This window comes from Musa acuminata, chromosome BXJ3-8 (assembly GCF_036884655.1).
Source record: "Musa acuminata AAA Group cultivar baxijiao chromosome BXJ3-8, Cavendish_Baxijiao_AAA, whole genome shotgun sequence".
NCBI classification, from domain to species: Eukaryota; Viridiplantae; Streptophyta; class Magnoliopsida; order Zingiberales; family Musaceae; genus Musa; species Musa acuminata.
Genome location: NC_088356.1, coordinates 13,003,785 through 13,027,630, shown reverse-complemented (window position 1 = coordinate 13,027,630; position 23,846 = coordinate 13,003,785). Strand labels below are relative to the sequence as shown.

At 37.6% G+C, this 23,846-nt stretch overlaps 1 protein-coding gene across 3 annotated transcripts; it reads left to right on the top strand.

Annotated features, from left to right (window-relative positions):
• The first annotated feature begins 581 nt into the window (after nucleotides 1-581).
• On the top strand, nucleotides 582-23,413 carry LOC135644544 (carbon catabolite repressor protein 4 homolog 4-like). Of its 3 annotated transcripts, none has more exons than XM_065162209.1 (10): nucleotides 582-1,063; nucleotides 2,265-2,359; nucleotides 5,173-5,213; nucleotides 11,957-12,006; nucleotides 13,434-13,503; nucleotides 16,422-16,543; nucleotides 18,342-18,463; nucleotides 19,814-19,946; nucleotides 20,226-20,373; nucleotides 23,016-23,413. In XM_065162209.1, exons 1-10 carry the CDS (start codon nucleotides 1,005-1,007, stop codon nucleotides 23,292-23,294), a joined length of 1,119 nt encoding a protein of 372 aa, XP_065018281.1. In that variant the 5' UTR covers nucleotides 582-1,004; the 3' UTR covers nucleotides 23,295-23,413. The 3 variants fall into 3 exon arrangements, with proteins under 3 accessions (XP_065018281.1, XP_065018282.1, XP_065018283.1); XM_065162210.1 differs by lacking the exon at nucleotides 582-1,063 and adding an exon at nucleotides 2,003-2,084; XM_065162211.1 differs by lacking the exons at nucleotides 582-1,063; nucleotides 5,173-5,213 and having other exon boundaries at nucleotides 2,324-2,359.
• Nucleotides 23,414-23,846: the final 433 nt, after the last annotated feature.

Here is a 23,846-nt window from a genome sequence, read left to right as displayed (position 1 = left end):
ATGCATCATTGAGCTTTCCTATATCCTAGCAACCTGCAGCAAGTAGAGCAACTATGGTAATAAATTGTTCCACAACATTGATATTAGGGAAGATAGGCCAATGACTAAATGGAAGATTACTAACCCAACCCATGGGTCCGTCCAAATCTTAATGTGAGTGCTCGTACCAACAACTTTGTGAAACCCCCCCTCTCCCCTGATGAGGGCAAAAAGCTTAGCGAAACCCCTTCTAGCATGCGACTGATGCTTAGAAGAGTGGGTGTCTTAAGGTTTTAGATAACGGCATGTTGAATGTTAATCTAAAATTTATCTTCATAATCCAAGAAAGACAGAATACATTAGCATTGATAATATGTTTGACCAGCTTTAAGTCAGAGGCCGGTCGATGGGAGATGTCCAAATCTGCCGAGGGTGCAGAGTTACTCACCGAACAAAACAGCGTTCATAGTAACCATGGAATTACCAGAATGGGAATGACCCGGACTTGTCAGGTTAACCTGACCTGATTCGAACACGGCCGATGGAGTTCGCCAATCGAGTTAAGGTTCGATCCTAGCACAATGCTCGCTCCCACCCACAGCCTAAAGCGCCCAGCGATCTCCCCGCCGCCGCCTCCTCGTTCGCGCTCGCCTTTTCTTCCCCTCCCTTCCCTCGATTGTCCAACAAAGTCGCACTACCAGCACCATCTGCTCCCCCCGCCTGCCTCCTCCCTCCGCTACACGCTGTGGCCGCTTCCACGTCCACCGTCATTTTGCTGCTCACAGCTCCCCGTCTCCTGGGTTGCCATTACGACACCGACCTTGGCGGGTCGGTTCTATGTGATTGCTTGCGGCCCTTCCTTTTACCCGGCCCGGCAGGGCCCCAGCCGACCCGTCCATATCCCTCCTTTTATCTATCTGTAACGGCTGGACTTCCAAATCAAAAGAAACGGCTGCCGACATAGCAGGTTTTGTTGTCGCCTCGGGAGATCTATAAATAGTGTGGGTGGGGGAGAAATAAAAGTGATGCCTCCTGTTTCTCCTCTCCTCCTAAGGCCACCCTTCTCCGCCTCTGCAGTTCCCTGGTAGCTTCTTCTCCTTTTGTTCCCGTCAACTCAGCCCTCCCCCCTCTTTGTTTGCCTTCTTCTTGGCTTTTTGATCAGCCGTGGAGTTTGTAGGATCTGGATCAGAAGAATCTTTCTAGCTATCATGGACTTTAAGTTTCTTGATGTGTTTCTTTTCCCTTCTTCAGAGATATTTAAAAAGTTTAGTTTCTTGATAAGTGTATATTTGATTGTTTCTTTTCTCGCTTCACGAAGGTACAATCTGATGATGAGCTTCCGGTGTGTTATACGCGTGATGCTGTTATATATATATATATATATATATATATATATATATATATATATATATATATATATATATATATATATATATATATATATTAATGACAATAGATGCATCAGATGATGAAGTCTTTGGCTTTTCCTTAATTTCTGCTTTCCAGCATTGTTTTTCGAATAAACTACGCGGACTTGTCTTTCTTTTTCTTCTTCTAAGGTGCTTATTTTTACATGAATAGTTGGCAGAGCGTAAAAGGAAAACGGAACCTTTTGCTTGGATTAAGATAGTTGCTCGCGGATGAGTCGGGATAATGGGGTTTAGATATATCATACCCTCCCAATAAAAACCCGTGTTTAAGGTGCATAATGTTTTTACATAAACCTGTGTTTCAGGTGCATAAGAGTTTAACATGATTTATTGCCACCTAGAGTGCTTTGAGAATTAAATAGTTTTTATCACGCAGATCTAATACTTTCAATTACCACCCTACTTGTTTTAATTTTTAAGGTATCATGGTCATTCGATCTTTACTGGTTTATCCACATGTTCCGTGATATCTAGGCACTTTTTCTTGTACAATGTTGTTACCATGCAATTCTGCCATTTAAAAGATTTACTGTTGATTTTAATTTTAAGCATCAAATAGTGTTCTAGCTCAAGTGTATTTTTCCTGTTTGGTGTGTCAGCATTGTGGCATCTTGAAGCTTGATTCCCATGCCTTCTACAAATCTTTCTTATGTAGAGATTGAAATTTTCTACTTGGTAATTGGTTTGCGCTTTACCTTTACCTGATCCCTTTTTGTAATTACTGCTTGTGTCTTTGAGGAACCAAAAAGCTCTTAATGATTCCACCTAAGAACCTAAGAAATTCATTAGATGCAGTAACTGAAAAAAAAGCAATTCCTACCTTTTCATTGGCTTGATGGTTTGGTCGTTCATCAGGATTAGCAAGAGGAGAATAAATGCAATGGCTAAGCCTATATGCTCAAGGTTTATTCATTTGGAAGATTCTCAAGATGTGGCAAATGCTTCAAATGGTATATGCTACACTCTACCATATTGAGAGTTCTATCTTAGCAATCACTTTTTGTTCCTAAGAACCTTGAGGGTTGAAAACTGTTAGCGAAAGCTGCTTTTGTATGATATTAATACCTGTAGTTTTAGGTGCATAATACTTCTATTACCTTCCAAACTTGGTAATGGTACTGTTAATTCTTTGACAAATTATGCAACCAGGTAAAGAAGTCCAAAGTAACTTCTGTGTAAGACACATCTGAAGAACTTGCCCTGTCACTTGAAGAAGCCTAATGTCTAGGATCTAGAAGCTAGCCCAATAAATTCTGAATTTGACACAAGTCCTCTTTGCTTGCACTTGCTCTTCAAAGGAGGAAAGCAACTCATTTATGGTTTCAGAAACATAATGCTGGACATAAAAAGAGACAAACTTAGTGCACGATTCTTTTGTCAATGCAAGGTCTGGGAAGGATCAATTCACATAGCATTACTCAACAAGTAGAGAGACTTCCATGACTCAACCCTGGTCGCCCAGCTCACAAAGGATCAACTTTACAATTGCCCCAAGGCTAACCTTCAAATGTAATGCTATGTAGAAAATATTATTGGCTATTATTTGTCCTTTGCTCTACTTGGTGTCTTTTTGTTGCCTTTCTTCTCAGTATTTCTTTTTTTACATTTTTCATGGAGAAATTGGGATTTGATTGTATTACCCTAGGAACTTTATCTCTTTCAAACATTTTTGATTATATGTATATCCTCCATCACTTGAGAGTTTTAGGTTGGTATTCTCCCATTTTTCCTCTGGTTGATAAACCTTGAGACCCAAGCCTTACCTCCTGCTGTGGATTTGCTATTGTTATTTGTTATAGCTGTACCAGTAAAAAATCTGTTCCTGTATTGTTCTTAAGAAACTTCAAGTAGCATCCACTCTGTTTGGCTATCAAAGTTCAATGGTCCTTTTGAGATTCATATAAAATTTCCAACTTATTCTTTATGCTCTACCAACTTTTTCCTAAATTCATATCTTGATCAGGATGAAGTGGGCTTTAGAGCACCCATGAAAGCCCACGTTCACACCTTAGGAATTGACACCTTAGGAATTGACTTGATAGTTTAGGTGCTCCTATAATTAGTTATATGCTAGCAGCTGAGTATCTGTCAATTAAATCTTTCAGAGCATTTCTTTTTCATATTCAGATTTCAAGATATGCTCATGCCATAAGAGACTGATTCATAAAACATAGTGCATGCATTTGAAAATGGATCATGAATGCTATAATACTGTTTGGATCTTGCATTTTCTTATGATACTCCATATTCGTTCAATTTCTTGCATTTGGTGGCTGTATGAATTGATTGACACAAAATGGTTGCATGATAATGATGTATCCAGGGATCTCTTTGCCATGGTATGCAGTACCGAATGGTACCGCCCGGTACGGGCGGTACGTACCGGTCCGACGGTATATCGGTACGCGGACCTCCCGGTACCGAACGGAACGTGCTGCAGTGCTACAGTATTATATTGTAGCAGTGCTACAGTTCTACAGTAAAGAAGAAAATGTATAAAACAGTTCGATACACCTTGGTGTACCGCTCAGTATGCTGGTACCGTACCATACCGAGCCAACCTTGAAACACCGGTACGGTACGATATTGCATATCTTGCTCTTTGCAGCTGCTTCTGCTGCATCTTAACTGCATGCAAGATATCAAGGTTCCTAACTGAAAAATATATGTTTTAATGTAGCATGCAAAGGAATCTGGATGTGCCTTTAAGTATTTCTGAAATTTCTTAGGTTAAAAATTTAAATATTTGCCAAAGTTTGACTTGTAATATACAGTATGACAGCATTATTTAACAATTGATATGTCTCTCAGTCTACAATGAACAAAGTAGCTTCCTTAAGGCTTAATTTTTTGTACATATTTGAGATTCCAGTGAGTCTAAATTCATTTGAAAGCTATTTTAAAGATTTTTTTTACTCATATTCATGAACGAAATCTCAAAATTGTGTTCAAGTGATCAAAAATTTTGGTTGGATATCAACAACATGAGCAATAAGGTCCCAAATATTTTGTATACCACCACTGTAGTCAAGTTACATTTAGATTTAATACTAGCCTTGTTTTGGCAAATTTAGTGTTTTGAGATGAATTGACAGTCTTAAGTTATGTCTAGTTAGAATCAAGGTCTGCCATACCGAAGCGTACGGCCCGTACTGGTCCGACAGGTTACCGGTATACGGACCGCCCGGTACCGCTACAATGCTACAGTATTGTACTGTAGCACTGCTACAGTGCTATAGTATTATACTGTAGCACTGCTACAGTATGAAAAAGTATAAAATTGTTCGGTACACCAGGGTGTACCACTCGGTACTTCCTGATGTACCGCCCGGTACACCGTTACCGTACCATATCGAGCCCAGGTTGAAATGCCGGTACGGTATGGTACGGCGAACCTTGGTTAGGATAACCTTTTACCTATGAATAATTAGATTTTTTAAGTTGATTAGGATTCAGAAATTGATCTCGTTTGGCATAGTCCTTTATGACTAGAAATCTAGAGTACATTGCTTTTAAGTTATTTAGTGGTCTGCAAAATGAGGACAAATGGGATGTACGTATTTAATTATTTTTTTATTATTTTGTGTATGCTCTTTTTTTTTTATGGAGGATTCTGTTCCTGCCTATTTTCTTGTGTTTGTGTCATTTATTCTGTCTTCATTACCCCTATTTTTGTTCTATATCCCTGAATGCTACTACAACTGCTTCAACTGATCTAGACTTTTTGCTTCTTTAAATATGTCTGTTTTGATTTATATTGTAGGTTTTAAATTTCGCTTCATCTCCTATAACATTCTGGCACAGGTATGATGTAACAGTGGTACTCTAACTGTGCATTGTCGAGCTGTTTTACTTCAATGTTGGAATATACTCTTATTGCTTTGATGATGATGAAACATGTGGCTAAGTGTCCTTTATTAATTTGTTTTGGTTTCGTTGCTTTCCTTGTTTTACTTCATTTGGTGAGTTACCTTATTGTTTGACGATGATGAAGCATGTGGCTATCTGATTAAGTAGCTATTTTAATTTGTTTTTGGTTTGTTGCTTTCCTTTTAATTTTTATCGTACATTTTTGGATCATTGCCCCGTTATCAAGTGCATTGAGTAAGTGTTGATTCTTTTTCATTTTATGTAGTCTTTGTGAAAGAAAAATATCTGATTGATTTTCCCTGAAGTAAAATAATTGAAGGAAGCCAGCAGCAGATGCCTGTACAGACATATACATAAATTAAAATCTGGAAATTTCAAAGGAAGATTTCACTGAAGTTTTCTATTGGCTGCAACATATCGAAAAAATCCATCAAAATATTGATTTCCAGCAGTATTAAGTTAAACATGCATAGTGCAATCAACTTCCTGTATGTTTGTATTATTTGGACTTCATTAGACACTTTAACCTTGAAAGTCTAGTATTTTGTTTTTTGTACATTGTGTTGGTAGAACACCATAAAGGCCGCATTTTTAGTTTTAGTTCCAATCAAGCATTCATATATTATGTGCTAGAAAAATTTTCAAATGAAGTATCAGATTAGAATAGCAGCATAAATAGAGAAAATTGTTTTCTTTGAAAGATTTTTTTTTTAGTTTCCTAATTTTGTATTAAAAAAAGTAGTTTCCAAATTTTAAAAACCTTAATGATCAGGGACTTACGAATGTGATAGGTATGTTGTGAGGATTTAAGAACAATAACATGCTAAAAAAATTGTTAGAATGTGTGACTTGTATCCTTTCATCCTCTTGTATCCCGATTGCCAGCATGAGCTCCTTATTGACTTCTTGTTAGTTGACTACACGAACCTTTATGTCACCATGTTAGAACCCTTGCAGATTCTAAACTTGGGGTTGATCTCTTTAGGGGATCGACCTCCTTGGAACTCTATAGGGGTTCCTCCCTCCAAGTTGCTGCTCAAAGGCTGCAGAAAAGATTCATCTATTGCTTATCAAAAGAGAAGGAATACATGACTATTTATAGGGCTTCTAAACCCTAACTCCTAATAGGACTCCTACTTAAGACTCTTACTTCTAACCAACTCCTAGTAGGACTCATAGTCAAGACTCCTATTCCCTTACAACTCCTAATTCTTCTCTAAGAAAACACCTCCTACATGAATGCCCCTCTCAATTAGGACTCTCCTAGCTAGAGTCCTAACAGAATGTCCCTCTTAATTAGGACTCTCCTAGTTAGAGTCCTAACAGTTTTACATGAATGTCCCTCTCAATTAGGACTCTCCAAGCTAGAGTCCTAACAGACCCGCCCTCTTCAAATCAGCCTTGTCCTCGAGGCTGATGATTCGTGAATTCTGGGAATTTGATCTTCAAGTCGTCATAGTTCTCCCAAGTGGCATCTTCTATTGGTAGGTTCGCCCACTGTATTAGCACTTCATTAGTGGGTCATCGTCGTCGAGTCACGATCCGTCGATCAATAATAGCACTTGGCTGGGTCTGGAGTTCTCTTTGGGTAGTCATATTTGGTGGGTGGCTTTGGGCTGTCTCCAAGCACCTATTTAAAACTTTCGTCTGGCCGTCGGTTTGTGGGTGATATGCCATACTCCTTTTCAATTTAGTACCCTGCATATGGAATAACTTTGTCAAAAATCTGCTCGTGAAGATGCAAGTAGAATTTATCGTAAGCACAATGCGTCCCTTATAGTGTAATTCTTTTGAGTCCCAATTGTAATGAGCCATGGGGCTTGGTGCTTCCTCCAATTTTTTTATAATCTTACTAGCCTTTGAATCTTCCTGCCATTCCATCTTAATATCCTTAAGAAAGTCGCTGGTCGGAATTGAAACGGTCGAAATTTCAACTTGCTCGGGTAGCTGCGAAAGTGCATCTGCAAGAACATTCTCTTTCCCCTTTTTGTAAGTTATTTCATAATCAAATCCAAGAAGTTTTATTACCCTTTTTTTGCTGCTCAGGGGATGATATTTTTCGCTCCAAAAAGTACTTGAGGCTTTTATGGTCGGTTTTAATTTGAAATCGTCGGCCAATCAAGTAGGGTCTCCACCTCGTTGCTGCGCGCACAATGACGAGCATCTCCTTATCATATGTTGAATTATTTTGATGGGAGGGAGATAATGCCTTGCTAGTGTATATGAGTGGTCGACCATCTTGCATGAGAATGGCTCTAATTTTGACTCCAGATGCGTCGGCCTCAATAATGAAGGGTCGGTTAAAATCTGGTAGTGTTAGCACCGGCGTCGTCGTCATGGCTGCCTTAAGTTTGTCGAAGGCAGCGGAGGCTCTGTCCGACCATTGGAAGACATCTTTTTTCAGTAAGAAAGTAAGTGGTGCATTGATCTCGCCATAGTTTTTCACGAACTTGCAGTAGTAGCCTGTTAAACCCAGAAAGCCATGTAGCAATTTTACGTTCCTCGGGGTAGGCCAGTTTTGCATTGCTTCAATTTTGAAGGGGTCTACTGTCACACCTTCCTTTGATATGATATGCCCAAGATATTCCACCTTCTGTTGAAGAAAGCAAAAATTCGTAATGGTTGTTGTGTGTTCAAAAGGTGGGTTTCGGTATGTCTTCTTCGCACACTCATATTTGATGATATCCGGATCAAAGGTCTAGCTTTGTAAAGATTTGTGCTCCCTTTCATCTAGTAATTCATCTGCTATTGGAATAAGGTATTTGTCCTTGATGGTTATGCCATTGAGAGCTCGATAATCAACGCATATTCGCCATGTTCCGTCCTTCTTACGTATAAGTAGCACCGGTGAAGAATAGAGGTTGCAACTTGGCCGAGTAACTCCTATTTCGAGCATTTCTTTTACAATCCTTTCTATTTCATCCTTCTGGAGATATATATATTGATATGGCCGAGTATTTGCTGCAGGTTTGCCTGAAAGAATCATTATATAATGAACATGCCGACGGGTAAGAGGTAGGTTGTACGGTTCGTCAAATATATCTGAAAATTCAGCAAGCAAAGGAAGTAGGTTTGGATCTTCAAATTGTATTGGCTCTCCCTTAGTTTGCTGCTCAAGTTGTATAAAAAATCTGCTGCATGCTTTATGCAAAACCTTCTCAATTTGTTGTGTGCAAATCGTCGTTATGTCGCCCCCACGTTTCCCGTTCAGTATCACCTGTTTCTCTTTACTGTAAAATTTCATAATTAGTTGCATAAAATTCTAAGAAATATCACCTAATGTCGTCAACCATTTAATTATGAACATGGCCTTATGATCATCAGGAGGGAGAAGGAAGAAATCTGCAATTATCTCTTGGTACTGCAGCAATAGTTTCTCCTGCGGGCGCCTACGATCACAATTCAAAATCCGTCCGTTGACGACCTTAACGTCAAACCTACTGTAATTCTCAATAGGTAAGGCCATCTGGATAGTAACCTTACTGTTTATAAAGTTATTAGAACTACCCGTGTCGATGAGAACAGTGATCGGTTGTTGTTTGAGAAGGTCTCCAACTTTCATCGTTTCCGGGTTTGAGTAGCTGGCTAGTGTATGTACCGTAACTTCAGTCGGTTGTGGCTCTTCTTCTGCATCTTCTTCTTCATGTTCAAGGCTCTCTTCTGGATGTTCAATGACCTCTTTTTCTATTGGTTCAATCATAAGAAATCTCCCTTTACTACAGCGATGCTCACGGCTCCACGGCTCGTCACAATGCCAACATAACCCCTTCGCATATCGCTCCCGAAGCTCTTCTCTTGTTAACCTCTTTGGTGTAGGGACTTGGTCAATAGTAGGGGGGGCTGAGGGCTTCAATATTACTGGTTGAGGAGCGACCCTAGTCCTCCGAGCTTCATGGTTCAATTGCTCCTCTTGATGTCGTGCGAAAGAGATGGCTGCCATAAGCGTATACGGTTGTCGCGCTTTAACTTCTCTTCGGATCTCCGGCTTCAAGCCCTCAATGAAGGTCTTCAATAGCTGTTTTTGAGACCAATCATGAGTTTGATTAGATAACCTTTCAAACCTGGTTTGGTACTCCTGAATGGTGGAAGTTTGTCGGATCTTTGCTAGTTGTCCATCAATATTCTCGTAATCGGTTGGTCTGAAGCGGATCAGCAGTCCTTCTTTGAATTGTTGCCATGAAAGGACTCCATAAGTATGTTCAAACCAGTCAAACCACTGTATAGCATCCCCTTCAAGATGTATAGCTGCAATTTTCACCATAGATGCATCCGCGATTTTGTGGTACTGAAAATATCGCTCCGCGCGCGAGATCCAACCAATCGGATCTCCTTCTTCCCATCTAGGGAAGTCCACTCTCATGCATGGATAGTTGGGTTCAGTCATAGAGCCTCCCCTCCCTTGGAACTCATCTCTTCGAGCCTGGTGCGATTGGGCAAAGCTCTCTCCGTGATATGATTTTTTCGGGCTTAGTGGTCGACCCAATCTGAGTTCAGTAAAGAGCGTCCGAATCTTATCCTCCATTCGTGCCTCCAAGGCTTCGAATTTAGCATTGATTGCCTCCTTAGATGCCATATTATATGCCTCCAAATCTATGATATTAAGATCTCTCTTTTGTTGTCAGGTTAAAGGCATGTATAGTTGAGAGAAGTGATGGTCGAAAGGATTAGTGGATCGATGGATGTAGGCTTGTTTTGTGGCTGTTTTGGGTGTAGTTTGAGGGTGTGGTTTAGTGGAGTTTTAGGGCTATGGATGAATGTTTTGGATCTGTGGTAGATGGTAGCAAAGGTTTGATAGAAATCAATGGAAGTTGCAGCAAGTATGTGCTGTCTTGTAAGAGTAGAATTGTCGTCGAAGAAACAACGGTTTCTCGACGTAATTTCCACCAAAAACTTGAGATAATTGAAGAGGGAATTGATAGCAAAATCACAGTTTATATAACAGCAAGGATATCTAATTTAATCAAGAAAATTTCGGCAGTATAACAGCAAGGAAATTGGTGCAAGTTGAGATTGCAGAATTCTCGTTGAAAAATTTCAACGGGTTACGACGAAAATTTGCAGCAACATAAAATCGTTTTTAGAGATGAATTTCTTAATAGATCAATCTTAGATGGAAGCCAAGATGATCTATGAAATGTATAAGAAATTTCATTCAAAAAAGATTGCAAATAGATGGGTTAAGGCAACAATATGCGGCTGAAATTTTCTGCAGCACAGATTTTTAGGTATAGTAGATTGGACGTAAAAGATCAGTGGTTTATATTGAGAATTTTTTGATGAAACCAAAAGGAAATCCACTGTTAGGAAGTGTTAAAGCTATCATAAAAATTTCGTAGAGATTTGGATAGAAACAATGTAGTATCAAGATCAAACAAACAGTGCTATGCGGCTGAAATTTTACAGTACAGATTTTCAAGTATAGCAGATTTGACGTAAAAGATCAATGGTTTATATTGAGAATTTTTTGAAAAAACCAAAGGGAAATCTGCTGTTAGGAAGTGTCAAAGATGTTATAAAAATTTCATAGAAATTTGGATAGAAAAAGCACAGTAACAAGATCAAATAGATGGTGCTATGCGGCTGGAATTCTGCAATGTATCTTTCGTCGTAGAGATGAAAACTTTGTGACGAAAGGTTTATGCAGCAATATAGGAACAGTTTTTTTTTTTTTTGGATTTTTGAATAAGGATAACTAAATTGCAGCAGCAGTAAGGTAGGAAACCAGAACCTGTTGCAATTCACGGGGAGATCAAAGGATGATCCGCGGTGGTGGAGATGATGGCGGAATTCGGCGACGATCTTTTAAGCAATTGTGGGAATTGCTTTGGGCAGTTGTGGAGGGCTGATGGATGGCAGTGGAAGGGTAGCGAGATGCCAAGAACGCTGCTCTGATACCAGGTGTTAGAACCCTTGCAGATTCTAAACTTGGGGTTGATCTCTTTAGGGGATCGGCCTCCTTGGAAATCTATAGGGGTTTCTCCCTCCAAGTTGCTGCTCAAAGGCTGCAGAAAAGATTCATCTATTGCTTATCAAAAGAGAAGGAATACATGGCTATTTATAGGGCTTCTAAACCCTAACTCCTAATAGGACTCCTAGGTAAGACTCTTACTTCTAACCAACTCCTAGTAGGACTCATAGTCAAGACTCCTATTCCCTTACAACTCCTAATTCTTCTCTAAGAAAACACCTCCTACATGAATGCCCCTCTCAATTAGGACTCTCCTAGCTAGAGTCATAACAGTTTTACATGAATGTCCCTCTCAATTAGGACTCTCCAAGCTAGAGTCCTAACACACCATCCACAAACAACGCAAACATCTTTTGTGATCTACTGAGATAAAATAAAAAAAACATTGAAATATTGGAATATACTAAACCAAGGATTCTAAGTTTGTAATGGGTGCTGCACCATGATGGCCCATCAGATAGTTTTACTGCCATACAAGGCAGTAAAGGGCCAACTGTTTGAGAAATGGATCTAGTTCTACTTATTCTCTAAAATGTTTCTGCTACTTGTTGCATCTAAACTGTTAATGTAAGTGTTATTTTTTGGAAGAATTATATTTTTTCCATGAGTGCATGCCTAGCATAGATGTATTAGACTATTAGTGATATACTAATTAATGTTCAAGGTGTTCTAATTATATATGCATTGGACTCGTGATCTTGATTTGCAGGTTTATGTGAAGAGTTCTTATTTTCAGCATTCTCCATCTTCCTGTCTCAAGTAAGTTTAACATTCTTTGTTTACAGTTAATTGAGTAACGTTAATTAGTTTCATACTGGAGCTGGACTGACTTAGTATTGGTATATACAAATAGGGAAGCTAGTCGCTGTTATGCATATTAACACGCACTGTATCCCTAAGTGACTGGATTTTGATTTGAAGCACAAACAAAAGTTGAATTAAGTATCGAACCATAGATCTAGAATCAGAATGAACCATGAATAGAATTGTCATCCTTGTGATCTTTGCTATACACAAAGAACTGTATATGTCTTATGTCTAGCAGTCAATATACTTGAGAATGCTATCTTCTTCTTATTCGTTTAGCCAACAGCTCAATCATGAACCTTTTCAGGCCATACTACTTCACATTAGTCAAACTTATGATGCTGATATGTCATTTAGCATGCTTCTGTTAAGCTAGTTTCTCCTTGGAAGGTTCCTTTAGGATCTAGAAAATTTGTCCATGCCATCTGCTGAACAGAAAATTTTGTTTCAACATTTTGTTGCTGGTCACTTTGATATATTAGACTAAAATAGTCTTGGTACCGTGGAAACATAATGTAGCAACAAAATCAACTTTCTGGTCATGCAACTACATCGATGCTGGCCATGCAGCATGGCACATGTTCCTAAACACGTACTTATATTCTTACTGTGCTTTGCATTAATCGTTTGTTGTTCTTCATGTGACTTGGTTCTTGTGTCTATTTTTTGTGTGCTTTCATCAAAATGGTGCCATAACTCATACTTGGTTAGTTAATAATAATTAACAATTCATGCTGAAGTTGAAGTAATTAAATTGATATTGTGTATATAATTCCTACTTTAATTTTCTTTAGAAGATTGATACTATTGAGTCTGTTCTTCATGCTTTAATTAAAGATACATGGTTTCATATATCATGTTGTAATGTGTGTACTATATTGGTCCAACCATATACTGCTAGACTAATGTACTGATTGTACCAGTCAATGCATATTAACCAAAATATTAGTAATTTTTTATTGGTTTAACGATGTCTACAGTGCCTTACTGACTGTTATATACCAGTTATTGAGATTTCGATATGGTTTTTGGTATCAATTTTCAAAACCTTGATATACATATATACATGTGCCATGTGTCGGTACATCCTGTTCTTTGTTCTGATAAAAAGAACATATAATACAATTTATCATTATGGAGAAACTCTTTACACTATTTAACAGGAGACACCCTTCTTTTCATGCATACGTCTTAACACTGTTTTAGCTCATATGTGAGTTTGCATACATATCTCTATGCATACATATCTCTATCATATGATATTGGTTTTCGACATGGTTCTGTATTAAATAGGAAGCTGAGGGTGGTAATTATTACTAATTGTTGTATTGTACCCTATTTCTCACCGATGATTGTGTAACAAGTACATAATGTTGTAGGTGGAAAGCTCGTTCACAAGCTATTCTAATGGATTTCAAGAACTTTGATGCTGATTTTCTTTGTATACAGGTTTGAATCTATTCATGCCTTTTATATTGTTCTCTAACAAATAACTAAGGTAGCATTGATGTATCTTGTTGTGCTTTCTTTTAATTGATTACCAGATTCTGTTTTTTAATCATTGTTTCACCAGCCACTACATTCAGGGATCCCACTTTATTTACTACTGTGTGTTGCAAAACAATATCCTGCTAGAATCATTGAAGGACTCTGAAGTGATTTTCTGACCTTCAGCTCTGCAGCATGTCATCAAGATATTATCATTATTTAGATGATTTGAAAGAGATGTTGAAGTATTCTGTTTAACTTCGAGGAGTTCAGTATCAAAATGTCTGGAGCTTCATGGTGGAACTATTGCTCCATTGTTTTCCCATGGCATTTGACCTTATTTGTGCTTCCTGACTTAGCCGACCCCTTGATTATAGTCCATGCCATTTTCCTTTGTTTTTGTTTGTGTGCATTGGTGGTCATTTCTTTCTGAACTGATTTGTGTCCCAGAAACAATTGTGGGTATCCACCTGCATGGTAATCAAGGTGGTTTGCACATTGAAGATTTGGGTTCTTCTAGAGAACCATTGGATATAATGTTAGTCGAGTCATGAATTATTGTCTGGTTTTATATGCATGTAGTAAATTCCCCCCCCTTTCACCCACCACCATGGATTCGGGTTAGAGCGTCGACATATCTGAGTGAATTATGAGTTTGAGCTTGAATCTTTCTGAGCGTAACTAGGATTAGATCAAGTCTTATAACATGGCATTTAGATTTTTTAATCTTTCCCTGTAAAATTGGAATAACTAGTTTTTGTCGGTGGATGTTAAGGTTAATTTTAGGTTAAATCAATTGATTTTTTGTTTGGAGTTTGATTTTATCAACAAAATTTGTATTTTACATATGACTTGAGGATCACTTGTTGACATCATTTATCTTAAAAAAAGATCAACTTCATTTATGACTTATGGTTGCTTGTTGGCATGTTTATCTTTGATGTTAACTAAGGGACAACAACCTGTGACCAGAGCTCCATTGGAAACTAGCCAATTTTGGTATTTCTCTTGCTCTCTCTCCTCCATATTAGTCTCTTCCTCTATCCGTCTCTCTATCTGAATGTGTGCTAGCTGTGAGTTCAATGTGTTATTGTTCCTTTGTCAACAGAACTTTGAACAAGACATTGCCACAGATGAATTTGTCTGTTCAGCAACACCATCATCATCACAGTCACTCATGTGTGACTCCACTTGTTACGTGACTCGTCTCTCCAAGCCACCAAAACACCTTCCATGATCTGTACTCTCCCGGACTACTATTGCCTTCTACATCTCAGAGGCTTGCAAGCAAGGGAACCTTATATATGCCCTTCTCTTCTTAGCTAACTTACCATTTCATGTATGGAAAATGTAGCCAAGTGCTTCAGGTTGGAAAAAATGTAGCGTGAAAAATGCCTGATAGATCCATCTTTTAATTGTTTAATTAGTGATGAAAAACTGTTTCATAGTTTTGTTTATTGTTCAATTAGTATTACTTTTCTATATTCATTAATACTTGTTATTTATTATGTCATCATGGTTCAGCCTTCTGTTTGGTCCCTGTTGTATCTCTAAACCTTGAACTTGTCTGTTTTTGGTTATATGTTCAGTCCAGTTATCTAAATATCAATGTAAACTTGGATTTTCTTGAGGCCAGTGACCTTGATATCTCCATCATCATCTATCAGATTTTCTCTATCCCATAATCTTCTAGCTCCCTTGCCTGATATGTTTTTGGACTATTTTGCTGTATTTTCTCTGAAACTCTAATGGCAGATGATAGTCCCTACACCAACTGGTGAAATTTCTTGTTGCATTAACTGCAATGTTTTTAGCAAATTTATTTAGATCATCAATTGTGATTTTGCTGAGAAATTTTTTGTTCATTGTGTGACTTCATTTTGTTATCACGATCTGTATGTAAATATCATTTTTTATTATATTTATTATTTTCTAATATTGTTCTTTGTCTATTGAAGTCTACAGCATTCTTTTCAAACATTTTTCGTAAGACTTGTTTTTTATTTTTTTATTTCTGTCATTTTATATGTTGTGGATCATGGTTAAGCATACATGTCATGACAACCAACCGGTGTTTATAATGTACTAATCTCAATAAACCTTGTCAGTAGAATGTAGAAATGATAAATGATTGCTTTAGGCACTTGAAGAAAGCATTAAACTGTACTGAAATTAATATGATCATTTTATACTAGGGCACGACTGTTGGATTGAGAGAACTGAAGCTTATCCAAAAAACGAGTAAAAGTTTAGTATCTGGTTGTAATGTCATAATCTTTGCACAGGTGGCTTTTAGCCTTTTAGAACGATGAAATGGACCTATTTCTTGAAACTCATGAAATGGGCATAAACAAGTGCAGAACAATCAGAATCAATGTCAATTTCAAATGTGAGACATCACCATCTGGTAGGAGACTGGAAACCAATCCAAAAAATGACATAAATGTCTAGCTCTGGCTACCTATGGTTCAGATGAATGTGTACCATCTATATGGCTTTTAAGATTGTGGATGGTGAGTTACAGTTTCGATTAGTTGAGGCCAAGTTTAGATTGGGTAACTAAAGGAGTTTTTAATCATCTATTAAATGTTAGATGTAATACATTGAAATTCTTGAAGTCCACAAATAATGGTGATGGGCGGGCAATATTTCCTTGGCATGCTGGGTTAGGTGTGTTCTAAATGTTTTTTGCTTATAAAACTTGCAAATTCAGAGCGGAATTTTCCTTGTGCAACTGCCAAATGCAGAAAAATTCTTTATAAATATATTCTGGCTCATTCAATCTTTTCTTCTGATATGATAATTTTAAGAGTCTCATCCTTCGAGCACAGCTTAGATACTTATTTTTTGCTAATTCATGACATTGTTTGTGCTCGTAGGAGTTGGATGAGTACAGTACCTTTTACAAAAGTAACATGGAGAACCTTGGATATTTAAGCCTTTATATTAAAAGAAGTGGACAGAAACGTGATGGTTGCGGGATCTTTTACAAACCTAGCAGGTATTGACAACTCTTTTACTGTGTTGTGCATAGATCTTTCCTACCTCATGTTCTGAAGACGTGGAAGTGGTGTTTCTGATATATTTACTTGTTTCCTTTTTTAAGAATTCAAGGGTTAGATTCTTTGCTTCTCAAAATTATTGTGTGTGTTGAAACTAAAAGTAAGGCAGTTTAGAATTTAGACTTCTTTAGTTTCAACTGGCATGTTCTTTCTGCTATGAGTAATTTTGCTTCAAATTTTACTATCAAGGATAAAAACTCAACTTAAATCTGGAATATAAAAGTTTGAAATAATAGTTGCACCAAAGAACATCAATTTACTTTCTGGATATAATTGTTTGTTCGGATGTCCAATTTTCTAAAGTTCGTTGCATAGTAATGAATTCCTAAATCAGGAATATCAGGCGAACAAGACTTTACATCTTGGTCCACCCACACTTGGGATCTGGACCAGGTATACCACTTTGAGACCCTGAAAATTTTCTTTTGTTTTTCTTTTTGCATCAAACCAGTTCATTTATTGAATTAACGTGCTCATGACTTATTATGAAATGGTATTCTAGCATATTAGTGCTTAAAAATTGAGTCTTCAATCCATCATTGATGAGGACTCTGCCCACTGCAAGAAAAGGATGAATAAGAAAATATATTCTCCCTTTATTCATCATGTTTGTTTTTCCTACCTTATTATTCTTTTTTCTTTTCTCTCTCTTCATTCGGGTGGCCATTTATGCTGGTCCTTTGATTTTATGGTCCATATTTGTGTACCATATCAATCTGCTGGCTTATCAGAACTCAGCATGTGTCAGTTTTGTAATCCTTAACACTAGTAATATCATCTCCACAATTTTTTGCATACCATGAAAGATAATGACCCAGATAGAGGATTGTTTTCCCTTTAGTTGTTTGAGATTCAGTAACTACAATAGCCAGCTTGTTTTCCTATCTTCAAACTAATTTATGTACATCTATGATTTATACCTTTATTGGTTCAGTTCATTGTTGTTTTTTATAGTTTTTCTCGATGAAAATTTTATAAAATTTTCGGACTCTAGATTAGTATGACTTGTAAAGAGGATTGCAAATATTGCTTGTTGATAGTTTTTTTTGTTAAAGGAAAGGTACTTCTTATTTTACTTGATTAACATGTTAGTATATCATGTAACATGCTCTTATGTGATGGATATATGGAGTCCAATGCACTTATAATGCACATATCACATGAGTCAATGTGTTTATTTGAAAACTATGAGAAACATATTTCATAATTAAACTGTATTTTCAAAGATATGTGTGTATATCAAATCAGCTACATTGTTTATGCAACTCTCTATATAATTAGTAATATTAGAATGTAGTGCCTCTATCTGAGTGCATTTAGGAATTTGCAGGAAGGCTATACCATTCGAAAGGTTAAATAGAAGTTATCAGCAAGCAGTACTTGGAAATTAGCATAATTTTCTTATTTTTAAACTTGATGGTTTAATGAAGGTCAGTACTCTTTTTGGCAGTGTGTTACACACGATTCATATTGAAAAGAAAGCAAGAAAATGTAATACAAGAATTCTTGTAGATGGTGACAGGAACGAGGAAATACGTAGTCTAAAACTCCTCTATGGTTATATAAATACTGGAGAAATTTTTTTGCTGGTGCAGCTTTTTATTTGGTTTCCTAACTGGTTGGAGGAATAATTCATTTAGCCTATGTAAAATTAATGACACCTCTTTCTTCTTAAACTCCTATTCTTTTATCCTATATTATGGTCTGAACTAGTGCAACCATTTGCTTTTTTTGCAGTGCACAGTTGCTCCAAATGGAGGAAATTGATTATAATGATCTTGTTAATTGTGCGAGTGCCCTAAATGAGATAGGGAACAACAAAGTATTGGATCTTGAAACTAGGGATGCACCAATAGAAGGTTCTCTGATTCTTTAAAGTCATTTTAATTGATTTGAAGCTTTAGTTTGTTTTAAAAACTGTTGCATTAAATTTATCTCATGCTGTTATCTCTTTGCGTTCTTTTTGATGAACATGGACTCATTCTCACACACACAGAGATTACACATATATATACGTATTGTCTTTAATTCTTTGAAATTTTGGAATCTGCATGATTGAGTATAATCATAATAGAAAATTTATGAATATTGAGCTCCTATGAAACTTCATGCAATGACCATGGAAGTGTCTGTACTAGATTGCATGAGTTTCTGTGTCGGTCCATCCGAGTACCTGTAGATGTACTGTCATGCTGTGGGTGTGCCACTGGACCCTTGTTAATATGATTGGCTTAAATACCAGTTGGTAGGAGATTTGTGCTGTTTGTCATGGTTGGAACATCAGTTTCATTCAACACCCAATACAGTACAAGTACATGAAATGAACCACCAATGTGGTACGTAGTACACTAAACAACAATTCTTGTTAGATTGCATTTCAGTGTCCAATTATGCTGCCCTGTGTGCCTTGCTTGGGGCATTACCTGGTATTTGTAGTCAACCAGTGACTGGCATTCTTTAGCTACGCATCGTGCCTTTCATGTCGGCACTCTTTTTTTTTTGCTTGTCAGGCTTTAGAATCCAGAAGCACATCTGAGAACTAGAAGCACCTTTAAAGTATTTGGTCCTCGAGTCTTCTAATTCTAAGACCGGGACTGGGCTGTTGACTTTGTCCTTTAGATAGCCCCTAGTTTGCAAAGAGACCTCTTCATGTCATCATTTACATTTACAATACGCAGCCAACCGTGAGTACAAGATTGTTTATTTGGTCTTTTTCCTCTTCTGGCACTAACACTCATTGACTAACTTCATCATTAGCATTCTTGTTCATATAGCTTCTTGGATCGTAATTGTTAACTTGTTTTCATTGTATTCTTGGTTTGCTATGAACTTGAGGCAGAATTGGCTAGAGCAAACCATTTCAAAGTTGATGCATCTCGTCACTTGTAGAGAAGTATCGATTGCTCTAAGATCTAGTGATTCTCTGTTGTGCAGTGAGTTGTAACTATGTTATAGTCTTTCACTTAAACGAGCTCTCATACAAATGAGCATGATTGAGATTCTGGTACTAGATGATTGTTCATTTGCTACTAGCTTGCAAACTTTGCTAATTTGTCATTCATTGATCTGTTTTTCATCTTATATTTATGCTCTTGATTTGTTATGCTAGCTTATTTGACTGACTAGTTCAACATAAAATCTCTCATGGGTATTAAATCCCTTTCGGACTTAATTACGTGACGGCCTAATTTTGTTGTAATTGTTTTCAGAGTTATCAAGGAAGCACCAATCTGACGATCCACATGTGAGATTAAAACGTGACTGTGTGGGTTTACTAGCAGCATTTCAGCTAAATGATTCATCAAATCACATTATTGTTGTGGCAAATACTCACATTTATTGGTGAACAAACTTTACTTTTATCGCCAGTTGTTCATGAAATTATGGGCTGTCTTATGATTCTTACCAGTACCTCATCTTGTTTGTCTGATTTTATTGACTTTTGATGTAGAAATTCTATTTTGGACAAATTTTTGTACATTTTTTTGTTGTAATTATTTTCTGAAAAGTAAGAACTTTTTTATTGTTGTCATTATTTTCTGGAAAGTAAGAACCACTTGCTTGAATTTGTTTTATGGTACTCGGAATTTCGATTAACATGTTCAAGTCCTGGTTTTGCAGGGATCCAAATTGGGCTGATATAAAGCTTGCACAAGTGAAGTACCTTCTATCCCGGCTTTCGCAGTTTAAAGAACTTGTTTCAAATAAGTTCACTTGTATACCTTCAGTGCTTGTTGCAGGTGATTTTAATTCTACTCCTGGAGACGAGGTTAGTTTGCATTACCTTTTATTTCTTGTTTAGACTATATAGCTTAATGTAACTACTTTCCCATCCTGATAGTGAAGTCTGGTAAGAGTCTCTGCGGTATAATTTAGTTATAGTCTCTCTGTTTTGCCTTGCTATTGTATTTGCTTAATCTGCAAAATGATGATTTAGAACTATGAGAAAAGGTTTTCCATTAAAATTGTAATATGTAGATGGGTTCCGTGAGTTCTTTATTTTATCAGGCTACCATTGATCATAACAACTTGTGAATTAAGCTGATTAGTTTCAGTGTATTTTTGGTTATTATGCTTCTGCTCATTTCACTTTTTGAAGTTCTCGTCGATCCACATTGACTGCTATTTGCAAGTCAAGTAAAACCAGAAAATGACAATTCTTATTGTATGTTTTTCTTTCCTCATCCCTCTATGCTAACAAGGATATGTTGGTTTTTTAGAAAAATAGATGGAAATAGAGAAGCGAGGAGTGCTGGACAAGTACAGCAGCAATTCTGTCCAATTTTGGAATAAAAATTCTAATTTTATATGAATCATATCTACAGTTGACTGATATCCAGATGCATAATATTTAGGAGATCTAAGCCGATTACACACTGAAATAGAGATTCTATGGGCCTTGGCCTTTTGCTTCAAAGAAAGCTCACTAGTATAAAAAGGAAAACCAGGACTAAATATTAGCTTTCGTTTTTCATTTACTAAACTACAGCTCCTCTAGCAGGATTGCTGTATTCAAACTTCAAACTTGGTTTTCTAAGTTCAATTTGTCAGGCAGGATTATCAGATTCAACATCATTGATACTTATTTTGCCGTCACACTCTTCCAAGTTAAATATGTTGTAGCCAACAAAAATATAGCTAGATTAACAACGGTTCTTTTTTGTTAGGTGGTCTATCTACTATCTTACAATGGTCTTATGATCTGGTTGCTTTTTTTTGTTTGCCTCAAGTTGTCATTGGATTGTGACCTTTTAATGTCTTTCAATACTTTACCAAGGTGTTAGCTTAGTGTTTGTCTAATTAGTCACGCAAGAAGAACCTTCCTGATACTAAATTGAATAATAATTAACCTTTTTCCTGAAAAGATCATTTAATTTTGGTCATAGAAAGTTTCTGAGGGGAAGAAAAGTGGATCATGAAAGGACATTGATCTATAAGAAATAACACAAGATTTATGCAAAAACGAAGTGGAAGTATGGGGAAGAAAAAGTGAAGAAAGAAGAACACTGGGACACTGGTCAACAATGAAAACACAGACTTCTGTGGATCTGATTAATATTGTAGAGATTGCCCTTAAAAAGAGCGTATGAAGCCAAAGAACTAAGAAGAATAAACCAGGGGAAAGATAGACAGGCTTTAGATGGAGTGATGTACTCTAACAACCTTCTTAATTCATATTATACAAACATTGCGGAACTATGACAATGACAACAATGATGATGACGATGAAAACATAATGTTTTGTACAAAGTTTTGGTAGCATTTAAACTTTGTGTCTGCAGATTTTGATAACCACAGATGCAGTTTCTCAATTTTTCTGGAAGTGGAGGCCTCAAGGCACTATGATAATAGGTTTACAAACATTCTTCCCACCTCTCAATAGAGTGAAAAACTTGGAATTTAATATTTGATGAAAGAGATTTCTATTCGCAACCCCCTTTTTACTATTTACAATCCTTTTAAAAAATTTTAATGTTCCTAAAATATCCCTATGCAAATGGATATTTATGGACATAAATGCCTTCTTCTTCCTGTTCGATCTGGCCGACACTGATCCGAGTTAGCACGGGGGCTGGCCATGGGGGTGGACGACCCTCACGAGGGCTGTTGGCGGAAGCAGCAACAGTTGGTGGGCCTAATTGTTTGGGTGGTCGTCGGAGTCTGACTACCTAGACACCCCCGCAACGTTGGAGGCTTCTTTGGAAGGGGCTGCAGAGGAGACGAAGGAGAAGAGCAGGCGGCCGGCACGACGGAGGATCACAGTGTTCATAGAAAAGTTGAGGGATCTATGGATGTAGACACTGGAGGGGGCATTGACAGCAAGTGGAGAGGCGCCGGGTCATCGGAGAGTGACGTTGGAGGGGGCGGCAAGCGATGTCGACAACTAGCGGAGAGACAACAAGTGGTGCCGCTTCTGACTACACCTACGGCAAGCATCGGGGGGGCATTGACGACATTAGCAGCGAGCAAAGAGGGGTTGAAGGGGGTGGCGAGCAGCGTCGGTAGCGAGTGGCATTGACAGCGAGCAAATGAAATAAATGGTTGTGGGGAAAGAAAAAAAGGTTGGATTAGTAAAAATGGGGTTGTAAATAGTAAAATAGTATATATATTTTTTTAAGGGACTGTCAATAATAACGGGATTGCCAATAGTAAAAAAGGTTTGTGAATGATGAAAACCCTATGAAGCCATGTTCACATATTTCATATGTGCTTTTACTGTTGCCAGTCTACTATGATGAATAAATTAGATATGTGTTAGTACCTGCTTTTCAGAAACATGTCATTGTATGTTTGGTGGATGAATCACAGTATCAACTGTTAGTAGTTTATTTCTATAGTGGTATTCATATAATCGATGATCTTTTGTGTTTCAAATATCTATAAAATCACATGTTTCACGCTTCCCTTCAGGTCTATCGGTACCTTGTATCAGCTTCAGAAGTTGCACCTATCCAATTGCGTAGTCTTTACGCGGCACATGGAGGGGAGCCAACATTCACAAACTGTACCCCTGACTTTACGGGAACACTGGATTATATTTTTTTGTCAGGTAGCCGCCTGAGAGCAGTGAGCCTGCTAGAAGTGCCTGGGCCTGAATCTGCTGATGTAATTGGTGGACTGCCCAATCACCACCATCCTAGCGATCATCTACCAATTGGTGCCGATTTTTCGGTCCTTCAAAGTCCATGACAAAAATATGTACTTCATTGAGTTGAAATGGATGGTAGAGAACAACATTTGGCATATGCTGTCTCCACCTAATGTAATTTCACTGGTAATATATGCGCATCCAAATGGTGTTGTCTGGACGTAGTTGATTTATTTGTCAGCCATTTGTTTTGGCAGACAGCATCCCCCCATCCTTGTGTGAGGCATGATTTACAGATGATGCATGGACTTTTGCAAGTCGAAGTAACGCATGCTTGCTGATGTTTTCTTGAAGGACATGGGCCAAGTTGTCCAACCTGGTTTCGGCTGAAATCGGTCGAGTCAGCCTGCAGTGCATCTGAGCTCATTGCCATGGACAGTTCACGTAGGCTTGCAGCTCATGAAGTTTTATCTGTGCAGCTGTTCATCATTTTGATTTATTCATATCTTAGGTAGCATGTCTGGGCCTTGCAGTAGGCTTGATACCAAACATTCCCAAGTAAAATGTATCCATTTTAGTTCTCAAATAAAGTATTTTATTGAGATATGCTTGTGCAATTTTGAATTACGCTTTGATGAGCAATGATAATATTT

Coding starts and splice junctions, on each gene's coding strand:
- LOC135644544 (XM_065162209.1), top strand. CDS start 1,005: ATGCCTCCTGTTTCTCCTCTCCTCCTAAGGCCACCCTTCTCCGCCTCT. Junction 2,360..5,172: donor TGTGGCAAATGCTTCAAATG/GTATATGCTACA, acceptor TTTATATTGTAG/GTTTTAAATTTCGCTTCATC. Junction 19,947..20,225: donor GCAAATACTCACATTTATTG/GTGAACAAACTT, acceptor CTGGTTTTGCAG/GGATCCAAATTGGGCTGATA.